Source organism: Lontra canadensis, unplaced genomic scaffold, assembly GCF_010015895.1.
Source record: "Lontra canadensis isolate GAN:19392208 unplaced genomic scaffold, GSC_riverotter_1.0 scaffold28, whole genome shotgun sequence".
NCBI lineage: Eukaryota > Metazoa > Chordata > Mammalia > Carnivora > Mustelidae > Lontra > Lontra canadensis.
The window spans coordinates 17,938,552-17,959,770 of NW_022631022.1; the positions used below are offsets into that span (position 1 = coordinate 17,938,552).

Here is a 21,219-nt window from a genome sequence, read left to right on the forward strand (position 1 = left end):
CTACTTAAAAAAAAAAAGAGTTGTACCCTTTTAAATAGCTTTGTTTGGAAGACAGGTTTACCACCAAAATGGCTTAAACATCAACATCAGGACTTTGTATCTTTTGATGTATATGAAAATCAGTTGCTCTTATCTGGTCATCTTCTTGGGGACTTCCATGTCTTGGTGGCCATGCTTTCCATGCTATAATCCTTATTTTCTTCTTTCCAGCACATTCCGTCATTTTGGAAATTATTTCTAAATAACTTAAATGTATTTTGAAATTAAAAAAATGGGAAAAACCTTACCTGGCATTATATGAAAACTGAAATATCCCATCAGTCTTTGCCTTAAGGTTAAAGGTAAAAATAAAACAATAAATATATCGTTTGAAAAGTAAAAAAAAAAAAAAAAAGAGTTGTACCAGTTGTGCTTCTGCCAGTAATGTGTGTGGAGTGCCAGGGTCCTTGCATACTCACATTTTATGCTACACACATGTTTGGGAGATCTAATAGTGAATGCATTTCTTTTTTGCCAATTCTGAGAGTTTTAAGAAGAAATCACAGATGGTTTGCCTAATTTCTTTTTTCATTTAAAAAAAGTATTAATGACGAAACTCTTACAGTCAACATTTTAGAAGTGACTTTTTCTTTTTTAAATGAAAATGCGGAGGAATTAACATCCAGTTTTCCCAGGCTCTAAATTTCTCTGGAAGTTGTGGTTTCTCTGGATACAGACTTAGGAAGAGAGAGGCCAGGAGGGTTTGTATTTGTAAGGGACGACATTTTCTTCTGTTTTCTAATTATTGGAGTTTTTTTTTCAATTCCTCCTCAGATCCCTTCAGCAGCCTCCCCTGGCTGCGGTGCACGAACAGTATAAGGGAGACAAGGGAGGTGGGCAGGGGGCAAGCCAGATTCACGTACATACAGCCTTACCATCTCTTTAGTTTGGTTTGGTTCCCAGGATCAGTTTTACTGAGTGCTGAACACATTCTCACTTCACGGGCTTCCTAAACCAGGAAATCCACTGACAACATAATTGGAGCTTATGAGTGCACACAGTGGTTAAACAACCAATTCTGTTTACTTGATTATTAATAAGCTGCAGACAGTTCATCTTTCTACCATTAGGCGCTAACTGATGTCTCTCTTTTGAGGCTAGTGTGCCCTCTACTGCCCTCTCTCCCCTTTTTTTTTCTCAGACTGAAGTGAAGAACGAGACATTCAGCATCCAAAAACAAGTTGCTTCAATTTTTCCATTCATAGGAATCTGAAAATAAGATTCTCACGAAGAGAGCTCTCGCTGTGTAGTTTGAGATCTGTCAGACAAGCTAATAGTATATTGGAAACCCTTAGCTTTCAAGAACATAAGCTCGTATTTTGGCAAGTCCAGAGATGTATTTTACAACAGCTATGACTGTGGACATTTGCTTTAGTATTTCAGTGATTTTCAATATGAAAAGGTGAAGCAGTGAAAGCTGAGACTCACTGTGGGTCAGACAGGCATAGCACTGGGCTCAGGGACTTACTGGAAGGGTCATCCTTGGGAGCGGATGAAATTGAGCCGTTTCTATATTGTGCTTACTTTCAGAATGAATGTACAACTTTCTAATAGGAGGCAGCTGCTCCAGAGCTGTTCTTCTTGTCCCTTTTTGCTTCTATAGCTGATTGTGCTTAATTGTTTTGTTTCAGGAAGGGTTTTCACTCATTGGTAGCAAGAACTGGTTGAAGATTGTGAGACGCATGGATTGTCTGTTATTTGGAACAACAATAAAGGCAAGAGGCCCCGTGGCCAACTGTTTTAAGCGAACGATCATACCCTTCTCATCTAAGTGTGCGCAGGGGGGTGAGTGTGGGAGCTTCTCTTTGCAGGTGAAATGGAACCGGGAAGATCACATATGTTGAAAGAGTTGCCCTCTGAGCAGAATGTGAACCCCGGGCTGCAGAAAGGCAGCAGCCTGTCAGTGAGAGGGTGTCGCTGAGGACCCAGGCTTTGACTGATCTGTCAGCGCCCATCTGACACAGCGGCGGCCCAGCCATGCCCCATTGCCCAGGCACATGCTGGGGGGACGCGGGACACGTCATTGTTTGTCTCACTATTTTCGAATGCTTTGCTGAGAATGTCTTTTCATTTTCCCTCTTTAATAGTAAAAAAATTCCCTTTTATTTGCTTTCTGACTGCATTAAACATCAAGAATGATTCTCATCAAAGACACATACAGACTAATCACCTGGATTATTTTCTTTCAGAAATAACTATAAAAAACCAATCTGTTAACATTCACCAAGTAGGTAATACTGGAATTTAGATGAAAGATCCTAATTTTTCATGGGCTCATAGACAGAGAGTTGGAAGAGCACCTAACAGAGCATCTAAGGGAAAGGGCTTAGCATGGGATCCACAGACCCTCCAAAGGGTCCCTCAAGAATTCAGGAGACCATGGATTTTCACTGACCTCTAATTGGAATTTATCATCTCCTTCAATTATGAATGTAGGCGTCAGACACAGTCGTATTAGATCTTTGCATCAGTAGAAATCAGCTAATTTCACCACATCATGGTTGCTCAGCACTGCCGCAGAATTATGGTGGTGATTAGGCCCACTGTTAGACCTTTTTATTGCCTATGTTAATGAGCATATATACTGTTAGTTCACAAATTAGTGTTTTAATATTGTAGTAGCCTACTTCAGGATAATTGGTTTCCTTTATAATCCAATGTATTTTATGTGATTGCAAATGTTTTGAGAAGTGGTCCGCTGGTTTCACCAGACTGCCAAAGGGGTCCGCGCACATACTCAGAAACACTATCGCACATTTTCAGGAGTTCCTGTTTTCATTTCATGTGCGAGAGAATGGAATTCAACTTCCACTACTAGTCCAGGTTATAAGTAGCTGTCAGAAAGCCGGGCCACCCACTGGCCTTCTGACTCCCGACCCTGGCCCGTGTCACACCAGAAAAACACGAGTTTGAACTCACAGGTCTGCAGATACACAGAATTTTTTTTTTTTTTCGATAAATACTGTACAACACTGTAAATGTATTTGCTCTTCCTAATGATTTTCTTAACATTCTCTTTTCTCTAGTTTACTTCATTTTAAGAATACAGTATATAGGGGCACCTGGGTGGCTCAGTGGGTTAAAGCCTCTGCCTTCGGCTCAGGTCATGATCCCAGGGTCCTGGGATCAAGCCCCCAATCAGGCTCTCTGCTCGGTAGGGAGCCTGCTTCCTCCTCTCTCTGCTTGCCTCTCTGTCTATTTGTGATCTGTCAAATAAATAAACAAAATCTTTAAAAAAAATACAGTATATAATAGATGTAACTAACATACAAAGTGGGTTGATCGACTGTTCGTGTTACCGATAAGGCTTCCTGTCAACAGTAGGCTACTAGTAGCTAAGTTTTGGGGAAGTCATAAGTCATACTTGGGCTTTCAACTACGCAGGGTTGTACAGTCTCACCTCTTACTCTACAGTCAACTATATATGTCTTTTAAAAGTTACACCAAGTTTTTAAGTTTTTTCCTGATATATATTACTGTTAAAAATTTGAACTATGAAGAACAACATAAAAACCAAGCAACTTGACCATTCCAAAATAATTATTACTAACATTTTGAAGTTCTTACATGATATATTCTTTCAGTTAGGATAGCATTCAAATGCATGTGACAGAAAATCCAGGCATAATGGTCCCCAAAATTAAGGGTTTATTTTATTTTTTTTTACTAGATGACAAATCCAGAAACAGGCAGTTGCTAGCATTGGTTCAGCAATTTCACAGTACCAAGGTCAACATCTTTGCAATTCCCCTGGCCTCTCCCTCGCATTTACAAAATGGCTGCTGTAGCTCGACCGAATTTCTATTCAAGGAAAACCAGCTTCTTCTGTCCCTTTCATAAGGAAAGCAAAAACTTTCCTGTAGGGCTTCTTTCCACTTTCCACAAAAGAATAGGTCTTCTTACGTCTCATGGACCAGAACAGTGTAATGTGGCCAGTCTCAATTTGCTGACATTAGCAAAATGAGCATTTAGCTTTCTCAGCCTCTCATATATATCTGCTCATGGCAGTGAACAGTGTCTACCGCACAGATAATTTATACCTTTGGGTTTGTATTACACGGAGTGCTTTGTTCCTGCTGTCTTGTCATGGAACATGACATCAGGAACACGATCCTGAGTCACGACCTTCTTAGTCTTTGAAAATGTGATTCTTCAGGGCTACATAGCATTTTATTGTCTGCATTCAACATGATTCAGCTAATTCCCAAGTTTTCACTATTATAAAAATGTTTTGATTTTCATAAGGATTTATTTACAGGGTTCTTGAGATAGGAGTCCTGGAAGTATGTGTATTTATTTTGTCGATGTGCCCTCTCTATAAGTCACCCCATTTCTACAGCACTAGTGAATTTAAGAATGCTCATTTATCCAAATTCTTTCCAATAGATGGATATAATTTAAATTTTTTTTAAAGATTTTATTTATTTATTTGACAGAGATCACAAGTAGGCAGAGAGAGAGAGGAGGAAGCAGGCTCCCGGCTGAGCAGAGAGCCCGATGCGGGGCTCGATCCCAGAACCCTGGGATCATGACCTGAGCCGAAGGCAGAGGCTTTAACCCACTGAGCCACCCAGGCACCCCTATAATTTAAATTTTAAAGCCAGCTTCCAGTCTGATTGGCAGAAAGGAACATTTTCCTTTAATTTGCATTTCTTCAGTAACTAATGAGAATGAACCTTTTTTGTGTATTTGTTAGCCATCTGTATTTCTTCTGTGAATCATCTCCCTACGTGTATATATATATATGTAATTTATATATATATGTAATTTATACATATATATGTAATTTATGTATATGTATATGTCATATAGATGTAGATTTTAGAAATATTTGGGGTTAAGATCCTTTTGCCCACTGTTACTGTGAATGGTATTCTTTATCCCAAAGATATTTCTAGCTGCTTATTATTAGACTTTTTCTGAATTAGTTGAAATTTGGCTTCCTGACCAAACTTTTATTAACTCTGATTTGTTAATTTTTTAATTTCTAGGAAAGTGATTTTATAATCTACAGTGACAATTTTATTTTTCCCAATAGTTTATACTTATTACTTTTCTCACCTTACTGAATTACCTAGACCTTTCAGAACACAAATTCTATGGTTATACCATCATCCTTGACCTCTTGTTGACTTGAATGGACAGTTGTGATTAGACGTTAAGAACATTTCTAGCTGTTGATCAGATATTCTTTACCATGTAAGGGAGATAGTCCTTCAGTTAAATTTTCTTTACTAATACTTTTATCAGGATTACATATTAAATTGATTTATCAAAATATTTTTGATACCTTATCAAGATCATGTCCTTTTTTTTTTCCCCTCTTTTTGTCATCTGTTGGCTTGGTATAATAATATTGAACCAACAGATTCTTTTTTTGGCCTTACCTGGAAAAGGGTATCTTTGGTGTTTCTTGCCTTGGATAACTTTTAGTTAACCAAGTGTTGTGTAACAAACACCATTAAGTTGACAAAATGGAAGAAGTGTTTTGAAAATAAAGTTTTCATTCTGTTAACAGCAATTAAATATAGCTTAAATCCTGTGGGTAAATAAAAGATTATATTTCTTTTCTCTCTGGATGAAATAAGCAGATTGTTTAAGTTCTGCTTATTTGCAAATTGGGCTTCTTTTTTTTTCAGTAATTCTGATAAAAATGCTCCAGGTTAATCGGCTAACAGTCAACATTTAGTTACCTATCTGCAGGGAGTTTGGTTTAAAGGAGTAAACAAACCACTCTCCTCTTTACCCCCAGGAACTCACTGAATCCTGTTTTCATGATTTTGGAGTATTGCCTCTTGGTTGCAAAGTAAATCAAAGAACGTGTCGAAGCCCCTTCACTCATTCAGTCCCTTTTTTTGTACTCCCCTCTCCTTCCTTTTCTATGGCAGAGGAATTCTCTACCAGTGGTGGGGAAAACTGCTTTGGTTGGGGGTCCTAGTGGTGATGGGAAACTTTATACAAACAGGTCTGGGCAAGGAATCTAAAACCAGCAGGAAAATCCAGCAGGTTGATGAGGCCTTGTGTCTCCTTGGCTCTCCTCCCACATGGCGCTAACCAGACCCACGTCTTACATGTGTGCTGGTACCGTGTGACATCAGCCAGAGAGCTTTATGACAATCGCCAAACGCAGATGCTCTTCATACCTGTGAGTCAGAATTTACTGAGCCCGATACCTCCCAGAAGGTAGATCCTGATTTTCTTGTGAGTACATGATCAGTGTCCAGAGACAAGCCCTCAGCCTTTACTTTTGTTTCCTCAAGGCGTCTGTGTGAAGGGAGTTTTCTGCTTATTGTAATAACTTGAAATTAAGTGTTCTGAAGTAGGGGAGAACAACCCAACATGTAAACCATCACTTAAAACATAGTCATTTTGAGCTAATCTTCTTAGATGATAGACTGTACATTTAGGCCAGCTCATGGCTGTTGACATATACTTGAAAACTTTTCATTTCACCACAAGGAGCCCTTTCTCACTTTTAATTATGGCATAAGAATAAATCTTATCAAGATTTTCAACCCAGGAGTCCTTTTTGTTAACCCGGTGGCAGCTTTTCCTTTGTGGCACCCCATGACATTGAGGACACGGGATGGCGATGTAGCTCATTGTCACATTTCTTCCTGTTGCACCTCAGTTTTATCTTGGGTCTGCATGCACTGAGGTGATATTTCTGGCTTCAGATGATAAGCTCAGATTCTCTCTGAGAATTTTACAGAAGCAAACTTGGAGCAAGGCTTCAGTTAGGCTGTCACCCGTACAGCTTACCCCATCATTCTTGGAACTGCATTCTAAAGAAACGCTAACTGTCCAGACTCCTCCTTATGCACACTCATATACAGATAGCTCTAACCCTACATGATCGGTATGAGATCGTCGTCCTGCTGATGCGCTCAATAATTGTCTGTTTCTGTACACAGCCTTTTGTCCAGCCCCGACGTACAATTTTTAATGTGATTGCTTGTCAAAGATTCGATAATTACAGAGTCGGCATGGGAATAGCTAATACGGAGGTCTTCGTATAGAGCTTAAACTAGAGTAAGCTGGATACGGCTTATTAATTGTAAACAGGAAAGCAGCTCAATTTCACAAAAAAGACTCCTAGAATTACTGAAAATGGAATGTATAGGTCTCTTATCAGTTCTTTCTCCTTCCTCAGGGAAAATCAGCTTTTAGTTTCTCTTGACAATTTGGGGATTATTCATCCAAGAGAAAAATAGCTAAGGAAATGAATACGCAATCCAGAAAAGAAAAATACAGGGGACCAATAAGTAGAAGTATTCGACCTTATTTGTAATCAAAGAAATGAAATTCTACAATAAAAAGTCTGTGTTAACCTACTAGAGTAAAAAAAAGTTTAAAAGAGTAAGAATCTCCAGTGTGGAGAGCACAGTGGGCATAAACTGATAGTATCTTGTCCGGAGCAGTTAGGCATGGTACCAAAATACCAAGACCTTTTGACCAGGCGAATTTGTAGGAGAATGCCTACCACAGCTCTGTGCTTTATAATAGGACAAAAGGCTGTAAGTAACTTAAATGTTTGTCATTAGGGGGACAGTTAAATAAAGGACTACTCCCCAGTCATTAAGAACAATGAACTTCTATTTTTTATTTTTTTTAGATTTTATTTATTTATTAGAGATCACAAGCAGGCAGAGAGGCAGGCGGGGGTGGGGGGGCGTGCAGGCTCCCTGCTGAGCAGAGAGCCCAGTGCGGGGCTCGATCCCAGGACCCTGGGATCATGACCTGAGCCAAAGGCAGAGGCTTTAACCCACTGAGCCACCCAGGTGCCCCTAAACTTCTAGACTTATATTCTTAGATTACTATACAGTAGTATAGTCCAACATATCCATGTAATACATAACCCACGATGGATAAGTGCGTGCATATGTTCTAAGATAAGTATATATTAGAGTATTCCCTTTTTGTATTTTTTCATTGTTGTAAGGGTAGTGATAATGGGTTATTTTACACTTAGGAAAAAAATTAAATGAATTACAAAATGAAGAGAACCCAACAGTGGCAGTCAAGTGGAAGCAGTGTCCATTCTTCTAAACACGATGCCTCCTCATCACTTATACATGCCCAGACTTTTCTGTAATGTAAACATGTGGCTTTGCCTAATGGCTTCATCTAAAATATTTAAATAGTACCAACTGGGAACAGACAAACCAAGGGACTTCTGCCTGTGGGAACTCAAAGGATTTTGTTAGCTGTGATTGGAAACACTCTCCCACTGGCAGAGTCATTCATGTGTTTAATAAATAGAAAGTACTGTCACTGTGCTAAGTTAGCCTCTGGATAACTTTAAAGAAGGACCTGGACAGAGGCACACCATACATACCCCTGTCTGGTACGCATCAGCCCCTCGAAACTAGGCAGAGTACTAGACTAGCAAAACAGGAAGCTACTTCTACTGAAATAATGGGTTTATTTTTGTTGTTCCTATTACAATACAGTTCTCTTTTTAAACTTACAATCAAATAAGTCTGATGTAGCTGTCAAACTTTTACAGCATTAACTGCATCTCTCCCACATTAGCTGATCTGCCAAGGCATGGAACTCATACAGCCAGTGAGAGGCAGCCCGGGATTTGTGTGTAGTCTGGCTTCGTTCTGGATCTGGAGCCCTGCGGATTACGCCTGTGAGATTCACTCCCTCTTGGCATCTGCCTGTCTCCTGTGCCCTGTCTTGTTGGTCAGCTTCACTGGCTGAATGTGCCATCTCCCTGGTTTGCTCTTTTATATACTTAGGTTTAGAAAAGTTTTGTTGAGCCAGCACTGATTTTCCACCTGAGAAATTAGAAGCTATGAAATCTTTATTCCAAAGTAAGACAAAACACTGATCTTTTACTGCAGTCAGTTGGGACTTTCCTGGTCTTCATGATTATGGGCGTTTCCATTCCCGCTGATGTCGGTTCCCTGAAGGAGATGAATTTAGTAGGAGTGGTTCCCCAAAGGGGGAAGAAAGGAAATTACTGGCTTTTCTCTACCCACAAGAACAATCTAGAGTAATGAATCCTTTGTCCACATCTATCCCCTGTAAGCAAAGGGCAGCACCCTATAAGACGGCACAGTAAGGAAGTGTATGATGAGGGTGACTAAGGCTAACTTTGGATTCGTCCCACAGAACAAGAGCCGCATGTTCCGGGTGCAGTTTAGTGGCGGGTCCAAGGAGCAGGCGCTGGAACACTGCTGCGGCTGTGTGCAGAAGCTGGCCCAGTACGTGCCGGTGCAGGTGCCCGACCCAGTGGTCCAGGAGCTCCCGTCGAGTCCCCGCCCACTGACGGCGGGCGGAAGCCGAGGGAAGGACTGTGTGCGGCCTGTCCCCTTGCAGCAGGGGGTAAGCAAGCAAGTGTGTTGGCTTTGGGAGAAACCTGATAAGGTATTCCTTTGAGGGGTGGGGGCAACATCACAGTGGAATTTGTTGAGTCTGTCTGGTTTGTAAGTTCAAAGGTACCTAATGTTAAGTGACTTACTTAAATTGAAGGTTGATCGTCACTGTAGCTACCTAGCATCCTAGAAATTAGAGTAGCCAGGAGTCCCGGCTGTGTTCTGGGTGTCTGTAGACTGTGGTCCTCAACGTATGGTCCCTGGACTCTTCCCTGAGACCCTTTGCAGGGGTCCATAAAGTCATCCTTGTTTTTAATAATAATATGACATCATTTGCCCTTCTCGTTGTATTTGTGTTACCTGACAATAGAATTGAGCAAAGCTACTGTCACTTTAGCACAGATCAAGGCAGTGACATCAGACCGTGCAGGCAGTCAGCACAGTCTTCCGCAGTCACTGGCGGCGAGAACTCACGCACCCACCTTGCACTCGGAAGCGAGGTGGGGAGGCGCCTGAGCTGCCCCACTGCGCCCTGAACCAGCCTCACTTCCGGAGCACCCCTGGAGCACTGTTAGCTCCAGAAACGGCGGACAGACCGCCACAGCCCAGGTTCACCACCCAGGTGAACCTGGTATTTGGTGGGCATTTTCTTTTCTTTTTTTTTTTTTTTAAGATTTTATTTATTGATTTGACAGAGATCACAAGTAGACAGAGAGGCAGGCAGAGAGAGAGAGGGAAGCAGGCTCTCTGCTAAGCAGAGAGCCCGATGCGGGACTCGATCCCAGGACCCTGAGATCATGACCTGAGCCGAAGGCAGCGGCTTAACCCACTGAGCCACCCAGGCGCCCCTGGTGGGCATTTTCTCAAATGAAGTGAGTCTGTCATTATCGGAAAATGACTAATAGTATTTATCAACAATGATGAAATAAGCTTCTCAAGCGAAGACTGGAATCTTGGAAAAACTTGTATCTGCTGCTGGACTGTCGCAGTTCCCGACCCAGCCGACTTCTCTTGATAGTGCTACTTGTGAACATGGGTGTGTTTCTTTTTTTAGCTATAATTATATGACAGAAAGTTTCAACATTTTGGAAGATCTGTATAGTCCGGTGAACCAGTATTTTCCAAGTGACCAATCCACGATGCTACAAAATCATGCATGGATAGAGATCTGCTCAAAGTGTACAAAATAGTCCCGTGGTTTTAATAACAGAAAGTGTAACAAGTTCATTGCTATGATTTCAGACTCTGTTACAACTAACTTTTAAGAACCTATCTTTTGTTGAGTTTTAATGTTCTATCAAAGAATATCCACCATTATCTGAAAAGGGTGTTTTAAGATACTTCCGCCTTTTCCACCGACATAGCTGTGTGAAGCCAGAGTTTCCTCATGTACCTCATACAAAGCAACAGATTGAATGTAGAAGGAGATAGGAGAGTCCAGCTGTCTTCCGTTAAGCAAGACATTCCAAAGATTTGCAAAATCATGACATTTTTGTTTTAGGAAATAGGTTTTTTTTTTTTTTTCGTAAAAACATTTCTAAGAACATACAATGGGTTCATTTTTAAAAATGACTCAGTATTTTTAATTATTGTTTCCATTTTTAAGAGATCAGAAATATATAACCCAAACAGAGGCTGTCTGAGGGCCTCCGTAATTTATCTGTGTGTAAAGGGGTCTTGGGATCATAAGTTGGAGTATCACTGTTTCAGAATTTCTCCTGGAAGGACATTTTCTAGCATTTCGTTGGCCCGATCCCAAATGTTGTTAGCATAAGCGTCTACCTGTGCTCTTGAGATGAAATTCCAGTTTCAAGCTGAGTTTTTATTAATTTTCTGCTTTGAGAAATTATTTTCCAAACCTGACTTTCTTCCCTTCATCCTGTAAGAGCCCTTAAACCTCTGGACCGAGACGGTTCATTGTTGCTGTTTTGCCACCAAGTTTCTGGTTCAGAATTTATGTAAGCTGAACATAAATTTACATTATTTTTCATAAGGTCTTTTTCTTTGAACAAGTGCTGACTTCCTCCTGAATGTGCTTAGTTTGCCAAGTAAGATTTTGTATTAGCATTCTTTCCCTTCGTCTGTTTCTGTCTGACCTTCTTTGAGAAGATGTCTTCATGCTAAAGCTCCATTTCTTAAAAACCCTGGATCTCGTTTCAGGCGTTTTGCCACATCAGCTCCTGCTGTATTAAGAATCCCTTCCCTACAAATGGGATGGAGTGGTTTATTACTTAGTACTTTATTGCTCATGATCCTTTGCCCCCTAAATAGAATATCTTTTTTTGTTGGTTTCATTGATCCATTATGTGATTCAGATTATGGTACCCAGTGCGTGAGATGGGACAGGAAGCAAATAGGCTCCTAGAATCTGGGTCGTCTGGAATGCCTTATAAAGGGCAACGAAGATGCGTCAGGCTAGAACTTAACCAGGCTACACAATTATCTGAATAGAAGATAAACTGAGGCTATAGCATGGAGTAGCAAACACAGGCTGAGGGTTGTGAACTACAGAACTACAGAAGATGGGAGGCTCTACCTCTCCGATTTTGAAGGCTGGTCCCAAATATCTAGGTAGAAGTATCTGCAAAGTGGCTAGAAATTTTTCATCTCTTTTCTTGATTCTGTCTTCAGGGACTTTTCCAAACTGTAGTTTGGTGTTAAATGTGATGTTGTGCAAGGACCACAGGCTGTGGCATCAAAATGGATCTGGGTTTGAATCCTGACCCTATTAGTGGCTGTGTGATCTCGTGGGAGTCCCTGAACCCCATCTGTAACACGGCAAGATGGAAATGTTCTATGTTTATGTATGTATATGTATATATACACACACACACACCAGATGTAGTACAACACCTGGCAAACATCTAAACAATGTCACTCATGACCGTCACTGTCAGTACTGTTACCCACCCAGATCGTTCCCTTGCAGATGGACAAGCTCAGGTGCTAGTTAGTTAGCCAGGATCACAACTCCAAAGGAGCCATAATAAAATGGAGTATCTGAAGCTGCAGAGCAGAAGACAAGATAAAACCACTGGGTTAATTTGCCACAGTGTAGACATCATGAAGCACTGCCTAGAACATTCTAGTCTTCCTAATGGCAAAACATTCCCAGGTTTGCCCATAGCTGCTGTTGTGCAAATGTGGTACCATGTTCCCTTTCTCAGAATCCATCTTAAAGAGTTGCAAGCTGTGGCCAAGTTCTAGTCATCATGCTGCTCTCTTGTATTCAGGTGTGTCATCTTCCTAAGAACTACATACACACATGTATATGTATGTATATGTGTATGTGTATATATGTATATATATGCACATACATATACATCTATATATTTGGGGGGGGTTCTGAAATAGTTACCTTCTTTGCAGATAGAGATAATTCCAGGTCTTTCTACTTCAAGCTCTTGAGTCCATTTCCCCGAGAATTTTGTTTTTACTTTACCTCAGCCTTGTAATTTTGCTAACTGTGGCTTAACTGTTTCTCACCCTGAGAGTTTCTAAGCCAACCTAGTCCACCCCGAAGAGAGGGGCACAGGAAAGAGCATGGTAGTTGCTCGGTGAACTCTCCTTTGTCAATACAAGTCTGGAAGAAGCAAACAGCAAGTTACTGTGTGCACAGAACCTTCTAAGTCTACACACTTGAGTGGACAGTCTAAACCTGAGCCGCCCTACTAGCCTCAGGTGCTACCCTCACACTTGGCTACTGTTCAGTGTTTATGCAACACCACATTTGGTTAATGTCTGTCCCAGTTGTCTGAGGAACATGATGTGAGCTGAGCTGGTACATATCCTAGGAAAGCATCACATACTGGAGCCAGGCATGCCATGCCAGGCATGAGAGTCTGACTTTTATTTTCACACGTGAGGAAACTGAACAGAGAAAGGGGCTTTACCTGTGTACTTCTGATTCATTTGAGTCCCTTAACCTTTTTGTCATTTGTAGTATTCTTGACTAGTTTTCTCTTTGCTCCTTACTTCCTGTCACCCTACCTTCCGTCTTTGATGCTTCCAGATGTACTTTTTTCTGAATACCTACTGACCAGTGATGGTCAGCTACCACATAGGAGACGACAAAATCGGGCACCCCTGACTTCTGGCGGCCAGAACACACTGCTGACAGAGGCACCACCAGCTCACATCTCAGGTGGGCACGCCTGTGTGCAACAGCCACAGGTGGTCTGAGCCTTGGTGGACCTGCAGGTGTGGGACTAGGAAGGAGGGAGCCCGGTGTTGGAAAGTGTTTTTAGGTAGAAGCAGCCTTCCAAGCCTTTCGGGCCTCGGGCCGCCTCCTACCCTGTGTGGATTTTATTTGCCTGGAACACATCCTCTGTGTTCTACCCAAACAGTCCCCTCGCATTGTAGATTCTTGTGAAATGCACGGATTCTGGAGCATCTCCTACTTCCTACCTAGCATAGAGCCTCCCCTTAGCTCACCCCCCACCAAGAGCCTGAATTCATTTACCTGCTTCCATTCCAGCACTGCTTGGGTTTCATTATAATCCATTTCACTTGTTAGGTTCTCACTGGGCTGTAGGTTCTTGAGGGCTGGACCTCTGCCCTGTTCTCTGTGGCCCTTTCCCTTTCTCACCCCAGTGTCTAGTAGGCACAGACATTGTTGAATGAAGATACCTTGTTATTTTACTCAGAAGAACGTATTCTCTTAGAATATCTAAAAAGATTTTAAGTCTTATTAAAAGCATATGGTATCTTGAAATTAAACGGTGTCCCCTCCCCGCACGCACTGCCCCTCTTCCCCCTGCCTGGTTTTTCTGCTATGATGATGTATTACTTGAGTCATTAACACTCAGAAAGGAACAAATCATTACCAGCAGCTGGGCAGGTCGCCTGCCCTGTGGGACGAGCTTGTGGGCACGAGCTAGGCCTCCAAAGCCTGGAGCGCACAGTGGTGCCGGACAGCGGGAAGTCCTAACAGCCTAGTAGTAGACACGGAGGAACACATACCAGGCACAGCGCGGGGAGCCTCAGACTCAAACTGTCTGAACTCTACTCCCTCGCCCAGCTTAAACCAGGCAGACTCCACGGGTGATGACTTTACGCCCTTTACTGACACTTTCTTTTTACACAAGCAGACGTGCTGCCACTCCTGTGATGGCCGGTGGCATTTGTGATTACATTCAGCTCGTCCCCTAACTGCAGCCGTGTCCTTGCAGCCACCCCAGAAGCCGGAGAAGCCGCAGCCATGTGGACCGGCCAGCACGAGTGCTTCCGGAGGAAGGACCTCAGTGAGTCGCTTAGCTCAGGTAGAGCCTATTTTCCTGTTGTTTTCCTTGATCATGAAAACAGTGATCCTGAGGAATCTGCTTCCCCATGGTCATGCCTTGTGGAAGAGTAAGCTAAGATGCTAGTGTGGAAGCTAGTGATGACTGAGGCGCTTGGGCCGATGGAAGAGCTGCCTCTGGGGAGAGGCAGGCAGGGCGGGCCGTGCCTTTGGCCTTAGCGGTTCAGTGTGGAAGATAACGGATTTAATTACCACTTCCCCAAAAGAAGGAGTAGAAGGAAGTACTTCCACTTAATTTTGGATAAGAAATTTGAGAACTAGTCTAAGACAAATATCAATATGAATTTGGAATCAGATCAATGATGGTTTCTGTAGGGACAAACTTCCGGTGCTGCGATCTCAGCTAAGGATGTGTGGAAACCCAGGAGGATTCAACCTTGTTCGCACAGACTAGCTTTCAGACATTCCTCCCTCCCTTTGCAGTTAGCGATTACCAAAGAATCCCACAAAATCTGTTCATTCAAATTCGGGGTCACTTGATGCCTACTCTGCTGGAAGCTCCTGGAGACCGGTCTCCTCACTGTGTTTCCCTGCCGTGCTGGACAGCACGCGGTCAGGCTAACAGCTTCTGCCTTTCATACAATTCTGCATGGAAATCATCAGTATGCAAGGATAATTTTTTTTTAAATTTAGAGCACGTATGAGGTGGGGGATGGGGAGAGGGAGAGAATGAATCTCAAGCAGACTCCACGCTAAGCGCAGAGCCCAGTGTCAGGCTGGATCCCGGGACCCTGACATCATGACCTGAGCCAAAACCAAGAGTCGGACATTTCAACTGACTGAGCCACCCAGGCGCCCCTGCCGTTCTTTTTAAATGTATTTATTGAACTGTGCTAACAGTGGTATGAAACAGAAAACACTGGTGTTTTCTCCGTCTGGCTTATCACTACTAACTCAGTCATAGAACTAACCTGGACAGTCACAGAACTAAAAAACTTAAGAGGAAAGAAGACTAAGAATTCATGTCTATTCCTTTTAATAACTCAAGCAGCCATGACAAAACCAAAAGCAAACACAAACCTAAACGCCTCCGTCCAGCGGCAGATCAGGCTACATAGTGCCCCAGTATATAGCCTCCTATCTGCACTGTGGCTAGAGGGTAACTGAATGAGTGGCTGAGGACAGGAGAGCCACACACAAAAAAACATGGCAACAGGGCACGGTGTGATATCCTCCTTCAGGAAATGTCAGTTGCTATAAAAGGTATATCTTAGCCCAATTTATTTACATAGTAACTATACATATGTAAGTATGTGCATATTTACATAGTTGGAAGCAGGTACAAAGAGAGCGCACCAGGCCGGCCGCTCAGACAGGTTATTCGTTCGCTCTAAACTTCTAGACAAGTCATTCCATGAAGACAAGTGGGTAAAACTTTTAGAAATCGATGTAGCCACATAGATCAAATTTCATGTTCTGTCTTGTTACCTGTAATTCCATTTCAACTACACAATCATGCATATAAGGATGCCCTTCACAGTGTTGATCACAGATACAAGATCAGAAACAACATAAATGTTGACTAATAGGACACTAAGTGGTTTTAAGTGTGGCATAACCATAAGTGGGATAAAAATGCAGCCGATAAAAGTGACACATATCCCTGTCTGTTGCCATGGAACAATATTAGCAGTACAGAAGTCTTCAGAAGGCTACAAAGCACCATGGTTGATTTTCTTGTGAATACAAACAAAAGTTGGAAGGAGATACACTAACCTGTTAACAGTGGCTCTCACTGGAGAGCAGGGCTCCGTGTTACTTTCACGTTCTCTCTTGAAGCTGGTTTGAATTTAGAAAAGTAAGTGTCTATTACAGATCGTGTCTAGGGAAACCTCAGTTGTATACATATACACCAAACCATGCCATCCACAGAAAGGGCATAAAACCACTCACCTAGGAGGAGTGTTAGGAGTCAAAGCAGCAAGCGCAGAGGGAACACTGCAGAGCCGGAGCCCACAGTCTCACGTGATGTTGTGGGCTGCAGTGTCACCGCACCGTCCAGACTGCCGGGTCCAGTAGACTTTAATTTTACTCTCGTATCTAAATAGTGGCAACTTACTCACCTGGTTTTAAAACACTGCAAGTTACCAAAGACATACAGATGTCAATCCATCAAGTGAAAAACTTGCTCGACACTGTATGACCTTATCTGTGACATTTTGGAAAAGGCAAAGCTACAAGGTATGGAGAAGAGATGAGTGGTTTGCCAGGGGTTAAATGTTTGACAACTAGAGAGGAGGTGGTATGAAGACATTTTCTGGGCTGGGGAGTGGTATGGAAAGGTCTTGTCTCTTGATTGTGGTGACAGTTACATGCTCCTCTCCCTGTCCAACTTCATGAGTAAGACTGGAAAGAGACATGAGAGTTAATTATGTCCTTTGGATGGTCAGTTTGTGACTTTAATTACATTCAAAACCCACTTCCCACACGGTGAATTGCTCATACCCATTCATCTATGAGGTTTGGGAAAGATGAACAAAGCTCATGCATTTCATTCACTGACAACTTTATCAGTCCACAAAATGTCAGCATGGTACTCTTCATTAAAACAGGATCTTAACTTTGTAAATCATTTCATTAATACATTTGAAATACTCAGGGATACAAGTTGATATCACTTCCTGTGTATATTTAGAAACGTCATATAAAGGAACCCTATAAAGCTGGTAAATGCTAATTTTTGGTGTATGTTTCCCTAATATTTCCTTAAAGCAAAGTTTTTCTGTGTTCTATTCAGGCTGTTGCTTTTGGGTATACTCTCTAATAAACTACTCTTCTGAAATCCCCACAGTCTCTCCTGGTGTCAGGGGAGCGGCTCCCGGTCTGTGAACAATCTGCGTGGGACGCGGAGGAGTTAGGCCCTTTTCTACGCTTGTGCCTCATGGATCAGAATTTTCCCGCGTTTGTGGAAGAGGTAGAAAAGGAACTCAAAAAGCTGACAGGGTTGAGAAATTAATACTCCAACAAAGGAAGCTGAAAGCACTGAAAAAGTGCTTCCTCCTAAGATTAGATACAAGAATAAAGAGTATTATTCCGAACACCTTTTGTCAATGTTTTATTTTTAAAAACAGGTGAATCCACTTTTTTATACATCATTGCACTTCAACACAAAACACAAGTACATGCATCTATGGTTACACACCGCTTGAGAACCCTGCCGGGCGAGAAAATCTACACTCAACCGTTAAAGCAATGTGAAAAATACAGTGTCAACCCCGGAGGAGAGCGAGTTGCATAGAATACCATGCGAGAACATTTCAAGGTCATTGAAAACAAAAGGTAAATTATAAAAGTTTGCCTTAATTGAATGTACAATAAGATTCAACACATCAGTGCAAAAGGATTTAAGAATTTACATGGTTTAACAAAAAAGAATCACTTAAAAAGCAATCATACATATATACTGCAATTCAATATATCCATTCAGTGGAGCGTTCCAGCTTCTTACCAAAGTCGCAGGTTAAGCCCTTAGAACTACAGATTTCAGTTTATATTACTCATCTTTATGTACCAGAACTGCACAATTTCCTCATCTGACAACATACAATAAGGAATGAATATCAGCAGCTAAAAAATGAAACAAGCATTTATTTTATTTTGGATTTCTCCCACCCCGAAAAATATAAATATATATATGTATATATTTATATACTGTATATATCTGTAGGTTTTGCTGTACTTTACAAAAATGTTTTCACTCGATGGCAGCAGTGCGATTGAGAGCTTTGCCAATTTAACAGCTGCGTGAAGTAAAAAATGGCGCATGCACGATCCGATCCTGAGGACCTTTTCACTTCTACTTAAATATTTTAACAAAGGGGGGAAAAAGCAACATTCACAGCACATCAAGCCCAAAATAGTTTACACCTTCTACACTGAAGCATTGTTTAAAATGAACCTGACTAGGTCACCCTTACAGGAAAGGCTAAATAAGGCATGCTTTAGACAGTCGTCGTGGTGTTGCTCACTTGAAAGGGGAGAGAACCAAAGAGGTCCAAGCAGAAAATTTAGCAGGTCATGTTGCCACCAGTTTCAGGAACCTAAAGATCTGTAAAGAGACAGTATGTGGAAATTAAAAGGGAATATGCACCACCACTGAAGACTACACCAAGCGCCACATCAAACAAAGCCTTGGTTCAGACACATGCTCAGGGATGTGGTGTGAAATTCTGATCTCCATGTGCCTCCGTGGAAGGCCCTCCGGCCCAGCTGTGCCGGCCACCGTTCCTGCCTGGCCCTCACGAGCAAAGTGGAATTAACTGGCCTCTGGGAATAATCCACACAAGGTGACAATTTTTACCTCTTTTTAGAGATATGGTTAAATAGTGGGGCAGAGTCCTTCTAAAACACCACACATACTCTGAAATGGCACTTACAGAGATCTGTGGAACAACACAGCTGAAAATGTTCCTTTCCAGTGGCTGCACTGGACGGAGGACAGAGAAAGAACTTGTTCCATCAGTACTGGCTGCTCGGAAATGAACTACCAAGATCCCACAACGTGATGCCAACTACTGAAGCATCTGTAGCAAGGTCAACAGAGGCACATTCATTGGAATATAATTTTTAAAATTTCTAAAGAAGGCCATACTTACATTATAAGCAGTATTTAATTTGTGTTTCTCTGGCGCAAGTTTTTATCTTTGTGATTGTTGGTAGAGTTGGTTTTCCTTTGGAGGAAAAATTGCATTATAAAAGTTAAACTCAAAGTAGCAACTCTTGAAATTATAACACATGGAAATACAGGGATTCTTTCACTTACTACCATCCCTGGTGTAAGAAGAAATTTTACTGCATACTAATGCGTAAGAACACTCTCTCCATAAAGTGCCTACAGATCTTCGAGTAATCCTTTTGACTCCCAAGATACAATTTTCAGGTACCTGTCCCTCTGATTTATGGACTAGAATTACTATAAAGGTAAAAACTGTAGTTTCTTCTCTATTGAACACCACAGTCTCTTCTCAAATGATAAAACATGATCACATATGGGCAGTGCTGTGCCCTCTGGCACTTAACCAACTTGGGCAGTTTGCCTGTCACTCCTTAGTCCACAACTCTAGGAGGTTCTGCTTATCTCGGACGGATTCAGAGTCCGCAGTACCGTCTCCCTCGGACACACGCAACCGTTGAGGGAGCCAGGCAGCTTACTGGTGCTACAGTTCCGCTTGGGGTGAACAAGACTGGAAGTCTCTGATACATACTGGTGATTGCCCCCCGCATTATCAGTTTGAGCATATAGGATGCGCAAAACTTTATTCCTGCATGGCATTCCACTTTATGTTGTTAGAAAAAAACAAAATTATACTGCCTGTCCTGGGAATCAAATGGTCAGCCAGCCCCAACCGTGCGGCTAGCGAGGTCTACACTACGACACTCACTTCTACTCACTGGTTGCCCACAACCTTTGCTACTCCATTGGATTACACTGCAAATACAAAATAAACCACTGAATCAATGTCCAATAAAATACTTACATTGGTCCAGCTGGTTCATCATCTGTAAGGTGTTCAGATTTTTAATAATCCATTGAGAGACAGGAGAAGAAAGGAGAAAATCGTGAGACTCTACATAAGAATTAACAGAACAGCAAATGGCAAGTGGCAAACATGGCTATTCATAGCATTTATTCAAGGCCATTCCATCTGGAGGTGCAAAAACACTCATGGAGTTATTACTTCTAGATTCAAGTTTTTAATGGCAGGTATGTTATTTCAATGGTTTTAGTTAACACTTTGAATGCTTGTCATGAAAAACTGCAACTGTAGCGGACAGATAGGCTGCAATATTATTATACTCATCTTGTCCCCAAGTTCCAGTGGTTCACTCTTAAATAGATGAGAAGACAAACCAACATTTCAGTTGTAAAATCCTGCTGTTTGTTTTCTTGGGGTGAATGCGTGCACAGTTTTGGCTCAATCCTGCAAGGTAGATGGATGTGTATGTTCCATACATTAGCCACACATCCTCACTTCCCCAAAGGACACTGCTCTTGCTCTTCTGTAATCTTTAGGAGAGTCTTTCATCTGGAGAAAAGATTGAGGAAGAGGAAGCCACAATAGTTCAACCTAATACTGGGTCAGCCCGGCCGGGCTATGCCCGCAACAAGTGTATGGGTACCAGATGTTCCGTGACACACCAGGGAGAGCTGAATAGTGGTGACATCCCTCTAGAAAAGACTTCAGACAGAAAGGCAGGCTCAACTCTTGAGCCCTGGCCAAAACCAGAACCGAAATCCAGATGAGCCATGAGATTTTTCTTTTTTTTTTTAACCAAAAAGCTTAGATTCTCTGAGTTTAGAAGCCTTCTTAAATTGGTATTTCACGATTGTGATTTGTAAGTTTTTCTTTCCTGTTTGTGGACTGAGGGCAACTTGGTCCCTTTAGGTAGGGATGTACATACATGGAATGTTTGTTTTAAAGAGGCCCACAAACGGGAGGGAACAGTAAGTGCTCTTAGTTTCTTTCTGTTTTACATAAGTCAGGTAGACTAAATGATTCAGAACAGTTTGGTTTCACTGAAGGCTTCCAGAAAAACTCTCAGCAGGATTCCACA

At 41.9% G+C, this 21,219-nt stretch overlaps 2 protein-coding genes across 4 annotated transcripts in view; one reads left to right on the forward strand and one right to left on the reverse strand.

Annotated features, from left to right (window-relative positions):
* Window positions 1-21,219, forward strand: part of REC114 (REC114 meiotic recombination protein) — a 118,766-nt gene that overhangs the window by 85,257 nt on the left and 12,290 nt on the right. The window contains exons 3-6 of one of the 2 annotated variants that reach the window (XM_032865011.1): window positions 1,671-1,754; window positions 9,163-9,375; window positions 14,537-14,626; window positions 17,456-17,700. In XM_032865011.1, coding sequence (XP_032720902.1) covers window positions 1,671-1,754; window positions 9,163-9,375; window positions 14,537-14,626; window positions 17,456-17,620 — 552 coding nt within the window. In that variant the 3' untranslated portion in view covers window positions 17,621-17,700. The remainder of the gene's footprint in view (window positions 1-1,670; window positions 1,755-9,162; window positions 9,376-14,536; window positions 14,627-17,455; window positions 17,701-21,219) is intronic. The other variant, XM_032865012.1, reaches the window with a different exon arrangement.
* Window positions 17,703-21,219, reverse strand: part of NPTN (neuroplastin) — a 67,536-nt gene continuing 64,019 nt past the window's right edge. The window contains exons 7-9 of one of the 2 annotated variants that reach the window (XM_032865010.1): window positions 20,142-20,151; window positions 19,260-19,334; window positions 17,703-18,712 (exon numbers count right to left, since the gene is read on the reverse strand). In XM_032865010.1, the coding sequence (XP_032720901.1) occupies window positions 19,274-19,334; window positions 20,142-20,151 (71 nt within the window). In that variant the 3' untranslated portion in view covers window positions 17,703-18,712; window positions 19,260-19,273. Of the gene's footprint in view, window positions 18,713-19,259; window positions 19,335-20,141; window positions 20,164-21,219 lie in introns of both variants that reach the window. The other variant, XM_032865009.1, reaches the window with a different exon arrangement.